Source organism: Chelonoidis abingdonii, chromosome 3, assembly GCF_003597395.2.
Source record: "Chelonoidis abingdonii isolate Lonesome George chromosome 3, CheloAbing_2.0, whole genome shotgun sequence".
NCBI classification, from domain to species: Eukaryota; Metazoa; Chordata; order Testudines; family Testudinidae; genus Chelonoidis; species Chelonoidis abingdonii.
This window is the reverse complement of record NC_133771.1, coordinates 97,732,223-97,742,068: the sequence shown is the minus strand read 5'-3', so window position 1 is coordinate 97,742,068 and position 9,846 is coordinate 97,732,223. Positions and strand designations below refer to the sequence as shown.

The window sequence follows — 9,846 nt, the reverse complement described above, 5'->3', positions numbered from 1 at the left end:
AGCTGGAGTTCAGCAGTTGACAGGAGAGCGATCGGGAACTGATTTATCGCGTCTACACTACACGCGATAAATCAATCCCCATTAGATTGATCGCTACCCGCCAATCCGGCGGGTAGTTTAGATGTACCCTAACAGACGTATTGGAGCATAAGCTTTTGTGAGTGAACACCCACTTCATCAGATGCATGCGTATTCACACACAAAAGCTTATGCTCCAATATGTCTGTTAGTCTATAAAGTGCCACAGGACTCTTTGTCACTTTTTACAGATCCAGACTAATATGGCTACCCCTCTGATACTTGACTCCTGTTAATACAACTCATAATGATGTATGAACTTGCATGTATGAACTTGCAAGATCAGGGCCTAAATGTCTGCAGAATTGGGACCCAGTTTTGCATTGCTCCATTTCCCAAAGCAGAGTTATGGCCAAAGGACTAATCTTTTGGTAATGTAGTATAGCAGTTTTAATTCTAAATCTTAATATGCCTTGGAAAGAATAGTCTGAATCATCTTACATTCTAGAATGAATAAAACACCAGTAATTATAGAAATACTAAAATTAAGCTAAAACCTAATAAGATATGAGAGTTGAGATGTGTATTCATGACATAAGATAAGGAGTGAGTGAATACAAATGCCTATCTGTTCATACTACAGGAGGGCTGTGATGCCATTTATAGAGAGGTTAAGATTGTTTTCCATAAGGGAGAATGTGAAGTTCCAAGGTTAGCTAACCCAGTGATATTGTAATAACAGAAAATCAGGAGACTTATGCTTTCCACCTCTAGGCCCTCTCTGTCTTGGTTATCTAAACGTTCAGTTACTCTCCATCCAGTGAATGTATTTTTCTTTCTGTGTATTTTTCAGTGATTTGCATTACTATGGTTTCCCTAACTATATCGTGAAATATTTACATCCATTCACAGTTGCAAGTCCCTCATGTCTGACTTTTCTCCTTTCCCTTCCCCACTCCCAATAACCCCACAGGCATTTCACAAATGTCACTTCTCCTAGCTCTAGTTTCCTTTGCCATTCAAAGTATTTGTTTGCCTTTGAGATGGCAAACGCCTCCATCAGTAAAGTTGTATTGGGTAGCTGTTACATGTAAAACATATGCATACAAGGTATGAAGTGAAGGAGGGAAGGGGAGTTGCCTTTGTTTAAAGGTGTTTGTAATGCATATAAGGAGAGTAACCAACAGAAGGGATGGAGAGTTCCCTTGTTAAATATTTACCATTCAGGCCTTATGTGTGCTCCAGAGCCTTTTCTATCCATCACCTCATTCCTTTCTGCACCAGTAATAAAGACTTTATTCTTTTACTTCGTGACACTATAAATCAGTTGTCATGGATATTAATGCCACTAGTAGAGAATCATGACTTCTTTCCATGGAGATGAAGCAAAAGCATCTGCTCTCAATTCTCTGGGAAAGGGATGGGTGGGAAAGGAGATCATGTGGTTTGCATACATAAGAAGACAGCTGTGATGTGAGCCATACTGATGGATGACAGACATAATCTGCATTATTACACTGAAACTGAGGTTTAAATCAACCAATGCAAGCTCTGTAGTGCAGAAAAGAGGCTCTTTATAGCTGCACACATGGACAACAGAGGCGGAAGCAAATCAGAATCTAGTTCCACAAGCCACAAAAACGAATACTACTTTTTCATTCCTGTTGGCCTAAAAGATTACTTTGTTAGAACATGGTGCTAGTGCATTATGCTTATGAAAAGACTGCTGAGGCTGACGTTCCTAAGGGACATTCAAAACTCTAACTGAAGTCCATCGCAGATGTAGGAGCTCTGCACCTCTGTAGGTCAGGCCCCCAGTTTTTAAAGTGATTCATGATGGTTCAGAATTAAGGGGGCTTTCTCCTCTGCACCTAGATTTACAATGTTAATAGTAATACTGTGTTAACAGTCCCTTCAGAGAGCACCTCCCTGTATAAGTTAAGATATTAGAAAACATGACCTTGTATTCATGTCTTTTTTAGGGCCAACTTGTGCCTAGACCCTTATCAAATGAGGTGCTCTTGTGCTCCCTGCACAGAAGGACCAGCCATAGTTGCAGTCTCTGAGACCAAGCACTAGTCCTCCCTCAGTGTCCATATGAAAGAGAGCCACCTATGATGGGGAGAAACCAGAACTACTTCCACCACACCAGCTACCATGGTCCAGCATCTGGTCTGGGAGCTCAGGTGCAACTCCCCTCCTGAAGCACCTCTCTGGCCATATGCCTTTGCAGCATCCTCAATGTGGCCCACTGGTTAAATGTCACAACTGTGTCACTGTTAAAAAAAAGTCTTAATCAACCAAAAGCAGATATGGCCCCTGGATGCAACGCCCTAACAGAAGGGGGATTCTCTTTACATCTTTTCCTCTTAGTTACATATATGATGCCATGTAACTCTTTTTGGTTTTATTTGGCTCAGAAAACTGGGGTATAGAGCCAGTTCACACCAATTCTGCTTTTAAGATGTTTAATTAATACAATTTTGATTTCTGTAAAATGCAATACTGCTCTTAGAAGAGATTACTGCCCCTCCACACAAATTAAGGTCCATAATGCACTATCGTGATAAAACGTACAAGAAGGGACTCCAGGAAGAGGTTCACATCATGGAGCTCCCCTCAAGGAGCAAGGCTTCCTACCCTGTGGCATCTGAGGATCCCTAGGAAAGCAAGCTATAACCCTGAGGTTGATGAGGGCCTGCTACATTCCTACTGCCCTCCCACCCCAATCTATGGAGCATTTCTGCCTTTTGTCTGATTTATTTCTCTCTGCACTGAAGATCATAGAACTCTCACCCACTTCCTCCATTAGCCACATTAAAACACAAACACAAAATAGTAAAAGATTGATTCAAAGCCCACTGAAGTCAGTGGAAGTGTTCTCCTTGACGTCAGTGAGTTTTGGATCAGGCTGTAAGTAAAGATTATTATTATCAGAAAGGAAGGGAACTGTCAGTGGTTTGAGCCAGGGAGGTAGTACCCATGTTTCCTCTCACCTCTCTGCCCCTACTACAGCACTACAAAGATGCTGCTCCTGAGTTTCTCAAGCAAAGAGAAGCCATTAAATTGGAATGAAGTCACACCTGGGTTCCTGTTTGACCAAAGTCACCCCATATAGCCTAGCCTACTGTAGCATCTTGCCATCACCCCTCGTTGCAGTATTAACCCCATTTAGGAAATGTTTTTCATAGCACCTCCCCCAAAGCACTGAAACACTAGTCCATTAAATGCAAAACCAGCATGGGTTTAAAAACATTTTAATTTTAAGTTTGAATTGCATTCCATAACATGTCAAATATGTTCCATTTACTGTAAAAAACAAAGACAAGTGTTTCAGAGATTTAATGCAAAGTTCTATCTGTTATATTTTACAGACCAAGAGTTTACCAGTTTGATGGTATAAAGTAAAAATAAAAAACCAACAACCCACAAGCTCTTCATTAACCTTTCATGCCAGTAATGTTCACGTCACTTAGCTACGTTCAGTTGTGGATAGCAGTTAAATGCATCCAGCAGGAGTAACACCTGGACAGGGGACAGGTAGGTTCTATGCTTTCTCATAATGGCGAACAGCAACCACATCACCAAAGGTGAGAGTCTGCAAGTTGGAAAAGAAATAGAGAAGTTAAAACACCATACCATGTTTCATAACCATTTTCTACATATTGCTCAATCTAAAGAGGTTGTTCTAGTGCAAGGGTTCTCAAACTGGGGATGGGACCCCTCCAGGGGTTGCGAGGTTATTACATGAGGGGGTCGCAAGCTGTCAACCTCCACCCCAAACCCTGCTTTGCCTCCAGCATTTATAATAGTGTTAAATATATAAAAAAGTGTTTTTAAATTATCGGGGGGGTCGCACTCAGAGGCTTGCTTTGTCAAAGCGGCAAAGAATCCTGTGGCACCTTATAGACTAACAGATGTTTTGGAGCATGAGCTTTCGTGGGTGAATACCCACTTCGTCAGGTGCATGTAGTGGAAATTTCCAGGGGCAGGTATATATATGCAAGCAAGCTAGAGATAACGAGGTTTAGTTCAATCAGGGAGGATAGGCCTGTTCTAGCAGTTGAGTGTGAAAAACCAAGGGAGAGAACTGGTTTGTAGTTGGCAAGTCATTCAGTCTTTGTTTAATCCTGAGCTGATGGTGTCAAATTTGCAGATGAATTGAAGCTCAGCAGTTTCTCTTTGAAAGTCTGGTCCTGAAGTTTTTTTGCTGCAGGATGGCCACCTTAAGGTCTGCTATAGTGTGGCCAGGGAGGTTGAAGTGTTCTCCTACAGGTTTTTGTATATTGCCATTCCTAATATCTGATTTGTGTCCATTTATCCTTTTCCGTAGAGACTGTCCAGTTTGGCCAATGTAACATAGCAGAGGGGCATTGCCTGGCATATTGATGGCGTATATTCATTGGTGGACGTGCAGGTGGATGAACTGGTGATGGTGTGGCTGTTCTGGTTAGGTCCTATGATGGTGTCGCTGATTGTAGATATGTGGGCAGAGTTGGCATCGAGGTTGTTGCATGGAATGGTTCCTGAGCTAGAGTTATATGGTGCGGTGTATAGTTGCTGGTGAGAATATGTTTCAGGTTGGCAGGTTGTCTGTGGGCAAGGACTGACGCCACCCAGGCCTGTGAAAGTATGGGATCATTGTCCAGACGGGTTGTAGATCCTGATGATGCGTTGGAGGGTTTTAGCTGGGGGCTGTATGTGATGGCCAGTGGGTCCTGTTGGTTTCTTTCTTGGGTTTGTCTTGGCAGTAGAGGCTTCGGGTAAACGTCTGGCTCTGTTGATTGTTTCCTTATTTCTCATGTGCGGGTATTGTAGTTTTGAGAATGCTTGTGGAGATTTTGTAGGTGTGGTCCTTGTCTGAGGGGTTAGAGCAGATGCGGTTGTACCTCAGTGCTTGGCTGTAGACAATGGATCGTGTGGTGTGCCCGAGATGGAAGCTGGAGGCATGAAGGTAGGCATAGGCGTCGGTAGGTTTTTCAGTATAGGGTGGTGTTAATGTGACATTCACTTATTTGCACCGTGGTGTCTAAGGAAGTGGACCTCCCGTGTAGATTGGTCCAGGCTGATGTTGATGGTGGTACAACAAAAAAATTCAGGACCAGACTCTCAAAGAGAAACTGCTGAGCTTCAGTTCATCTGCAAATTTGACACCATCAGCTCAGATTATAAACAAAAACTGTGAATGGCTTGCCACTACAAAACCAGTTCTCTTCCCTTGGTTTTCACACCTCAACTGCTAGAACAGGGCCTCATCCTCCTGATTGAACTAACCTCGTTTTCTCTAGCTTGCTTGCATATATATACCTGCCCCTGGAAATTTCCACTACATGCATCTGATGAAGTGGGTATTCACCACGAAAGCTCATGCTCCAAACGTTTGTTAGTCTATAAGGTACCACAGGATTCTTTGCTGCTTTTACACATCCAGACTAACACGGCTACCCCTCTGATATTTGTGAAAGCAGTCACCAGTAAAAAAAGGTTTGAGAGCCACTGTTCTAGTGGCTGTAAATCATATAAAAGTAAACAAAACATGATCGTGCACCCTTAATATTGAATGAAAAAATTCAGAGTTGTGGTTCCCACAGCAACCATACCTCTCTTATTGCTGTTTTCAATAGAGAGTAACTCATGATACACTAGATCAGAAAGGGGACCAAAATAAAGGATGTCTGGGAACCAAAAACAGAATTTCCTAACTTTTGTGCATTTAAACTCTCAGCAATAACATTAAACCTATATTAACAATTTCATTAAAACAAAAACAAACAGACAAAAACCCCACTGATCCCATATCACAATGTGCAATGCACTATGTGTATGTTTCAAATCTTCATATGCAATACTTATTATATGTAGGGGGTATATGTAAAGGGAATCAAGTGTTCAAATAAATGTACCATGTCCACTGATTGTATATGTAACCACTGAATATGGCTGGTAATTCTAATGTATGGAACTCCCAATATATTGCCTCTTGGAGGTGCCAATCGGGTACAGTGAAATTTTCCCAGGTTACTGGGTGAGGCCTTGAGCTGGTTTGGTTATATTGTTGAAAAGGAATGCCTTAGATATTAAACGTGGCCCTTCTTGCTGCCCGCTCCCACTGGCCGAAGGGATAGCTGTTTGCATATCTGCAATTTTGCATCCCAGATTCCTGTTCAGATTTCTTATACGATAGTTGGCTGCACGTGGGCAAATACCATCGTTACTTGCTTTATAACAAACAAACAAAAGAACACACATTTCTCATTGACCAACTATATATTGTGTCTGCACTTTTAAGTTTAAACTATTTGGAATTCTCCACACACGAAAAGAGAGAGAGAGTATCTGAACAAAAACAAGAGTTAAAGACTGATTCTCCAATGGCCAGGTAACAGAAAGTAAAGTAGCTGAGTACACTTCTTTTTCGTGCCAAGAACAAACATGAGAAATTTCAGCCCAGAGGCTACATTTCCAAATGCCCTTCTTCCCAGTGTTATAAGGGTTTAGAACGTGTGCACTTTTCAGCCATAGCTTTAGAATCACTGCCACCAGGGCCGTCTGCAGCCTTCCTGCCGCCCGGTGACTGCAGGGCACACCTGACCCCTACTGCAGTCTCCTATCCCATAGCTCAAAGGAAGGGGTGGAATGGGGGCGCAGCTGGGGGTGGAGCAGGGACGGGGGCTATGGGGAAGAGTTGGAGTGGGCATGGGGTGGGATGGGGGCAGCTTTCCTGGCTGGATCGGGCTGGCCATTGGAGCAGCAAGCAACTGCATAGGGCACCAAGAAATCTGGGGCAATTTGGTGCCCCAAATTTCCTGTGCTCTACGCAGCTGCATAGTTTGTGTATGGGTAAGAACAGCCCTGACTGCCACAACATTATAATCCTGTTCCCAAAGCATCACTGGAGGTAGGTGGGTTAAAAGCCTAAAAGATTACTCTTTACATGAACCTCTTCTCTGGGTCATCATTTTGAAAAATAATCTAAGCAGGAATACTCCATTCATTATTAAATGCAAAAATCCTCAAGATATATTACCCCAGAGAAATACTTATTCTAAGTAACTAGTTGCACATGGAAGTATAAGACAATTTTATTTTAGTGATCTAAAGTACCACCTGTCTAAAATGGATTAATGCACATTTAATCAAATAGTTCATATTTTTGCAGTTCCAGAAGTGTATTTTGTTTCTTTTGGGATTAGTACAATGCTGTATTTAACTCCCCTCCGCTCAGGAGTTTAAAATGTCATTGATACTCTCTGAAGACCATTAACAAGAGCTGGCTGAAAAATGCTGAAAATTTTCCATTGTCTATAAACAGATTCAAAGCAGTAATATATATATATATATGTGTATGTGAACTTTTAAAAATTCTCAACCAGCTTTACGGATAACTAGCTCTAGATTTTAAATAAAAATAGCATATTCTCGATAGATCTAAACAAATAGTTAATCTGATACATGTGAGCTCAGTGATCATTTTACTTACCATTACCATTTTGCCATCCTTAATTTCTCTAACAAAATTTGTCTCTTTGCCATCCCATTTCTGTACATGAACTAGTTTGTCTCCATCCAGGGTCACAACTGACTGTGATATCAAAATATATAAAGAGAAGGATTAATTTAAAACAGTAGCAGATACTATTCAGATTTCTAGGGAATGTATTCAATAGCCTCTACTAGTTTCTCTTCAACAAACTTACTCAAACCTGGCATAAAAAACTAGTTTTAGGCATTTTAAATCCAAACCCATGAACCCTTCTTGTTTAAAATGAAAAGTCCATTTGATTCATGTACAAAAAGGATTAAATAAATCCTGCTTTGTGTGTCCCAGTGACATTTAAATGATAATTTCACATTTGCTCTGATGTAGCAACTTTTTAAAGCCCCCAAAGTTCAAGGAGGATGTACTTCCTCATTTCAGTTGACAATGATGTCTCCTAAACTGATTTTTGGATTAAAGGGACTAGTACAAAAATATGGATGGGGCATCTAGCAGAATTCCTTCATACTGGAAGGCCAAAACATATGTCATAACATCCAGACATGACTTTGTGTCTCTAAATGAGTAAGATGCGGTCTTGTCTTTCCTTATACTCCCTTTCTGTGCTACAAAACTAAACTAACTGTAGCAAAGTTGAATCATTCTCCCTAGTCCCTCCCCCTCCCAAAGATAAGACTTTTCAAATGCTGCACTCTGAGAGGGTGTTCACTTACTTTGCAGTTTCTGTCATCTGGGGTAGTTTCCTCAAACTCTTCTCCAAGCTTGAAGCTGATTTCAGTGTTCTTGAAAGTGCTCTGGGTCCTGATCACTACTTTGTCCCCTTCATTACTGATTATCACTGTGGGCTTAGTGACGTTCCCTACCTGCCGCGTAGCAAAGCCCACTCCTAACCCGCCAAATGAAAAAAAAATCCATCAGACCCTGATTTCTTTTACACCTCGTTTGCCAAACAATGAGGTAAAACCTACTATCCTGTTCTGCTCCTTTCACTATCACACTACACTTCACACTCCTCTTCCCAGTCATCCATACCTCATCTATCCACTTTCCTACACTCTAGCTCGCTGTATATACCTCTGAGTTCTCAGGTACCCACTTAAGAAACACAATATATTGCAACAATGACCCCTTAGGTCAACAGTGTAGTACCTCAGCCTCTTGTCACTGAATAGTGACAGTTACTTTTTGCTTATTTAGATGGCAATCTTTATCATTCCAGTATAATGAGAGGGACCTGTTTATTTGCAAGCAACTTTTGTTGATTCAGTTGATCTCATTGTCCTTTCCTAAAATAAAGTTTTAAAAACAAGCTCAATGCATTACCACTCTGTTCCCCCGCCCTCTCCCCCCCTTACAACCCACCGTGCAAATTATATCTATATCACATTAACTTTGATAAAGAATGAAACACTGATGGAAATAACAGAGCAGGCAAAGCCACGGCACTTCCACACTCAGATTCTCTGCAGCAACATTCAGCTCAGCTAGACAATGATTCTTTTTTTGGTTCTACTCAGAAATCACTCAGATGCTTTAATACAATGCAAAATCCCCAATCCCACGATCACTCTCCAGCCTATCTGTGCTGGAAACAGGGACGCCTCTAGCCATTTCGCCGCCCCAAGCACGGCGGCACGCCGCGGAGGGCGCCCTGCCGGTCACCGGAGCCGCAGGACCAGCGGACCTTCGGCAGGCACGCCAGCGGGAGGTCCACCGCAGCCGCCTGCAGCCCTCCCGGCGACCGGCAGAGCGCCCCCCGCGGCATGCCGCCCCAAGCACGCACTTGGCGTGCTGGAGCCTGGCGCCGCCCCGGCTGGAAAACATCATCAAAAGTTCAGGACTAATTTCAGCAGCCCAATGGGTGATTAGCAGTAGCTCCTTTTACCTACCCAGCGCCTTCATGTATTCATCAAAATTCTGGCTGTCAGTCAGCTTCCAGGTAGCACAGAATGCTTCAACCATTGTGGCCGCAGGAAGGGTTAGACAGTTGGAATGAAGCTGGCAGGTGGGAGGCTGTGTCCAGTCCTGTTGGGATTTTACACCTAAGAGAATCTCCTCCGCATCAACTACAGCTCAGCTCCCTTCTTATTGGGACTCGGAGAAGAGGCGGGCAAAGAAGAAAGGACCTAAATTACAACCCTCGCCCCCTTCCCCCCGCCCTCTCCCTCTTCCTTTGAAGTAAAGGCGAGGAGGGGCTGAAGGGTTTCAGTCCTCCTTGTGATTGGATCAGGCCACTGGGTCAGCAGAGCCAGTCTTGTGCCGCCCACCCTTTACCCTGGCCCTCTCCTGCCTAGGAGGGGGACGGGGAGGACCCTCCTGCTGCTGGAGGA

The 9,846-nt window shown here is 42.9% G+C and overlaps 1 protein-coding gene across 1 annotated transcript; it reads right to left on the bottom strand.

Annotated features, from left to right (window-relative positions):
• Positions 1-3,241: 3,241 nt before the first annotated feature.
• FABP7 (fatty acid binding protein 7) lies at positions 3,242-9,633 on the bottom strand. The gene is made up of 4 exons (XM_032790655.2): positions 9,406-9,633; positions 8,230-8,402; positions 7,499-7,600; positions 3,242-3,616 (listed from the first exon to the last, which is right to left on the bottom strand). The coding sequence occupies exons 1-4, from the start codon at positions 9,476-9,478 to the stop codon at positions 3,566-3,568; spliced, it is 399 nt and encodes a 132-aa protein (XP_032646546.1). The 5' UTR covers positions 9,479-9,633; the 3' UTR covers positions 3,242-3,565.
• Positions 9,634-9,846: the final 213 nt, after the last annotated feature.

Coding starts and splice junctions, on each gene's coding strand:
- FABP7 (XM_032790655.2), bottom strand. CDS start 9,478: ATGGTTGAAGCATTCTGTGCTACCTGGAAGCTGACTGACAGCCAGAAT. Junction 7,601..8,229: donor CAGATGACAGAAACTGCAAA/GTAAGTGAACAC, acceptor TTGATATCACAG/TCAGTTGTGACCCTGGATGG. Junction 3,617..7,498: donor AGGATGGCAAAATGGTAATG/GTAAGTAAAATG, acceptor TCCAACTTGCAG/ACTCTCACCTTTGGTGATGT.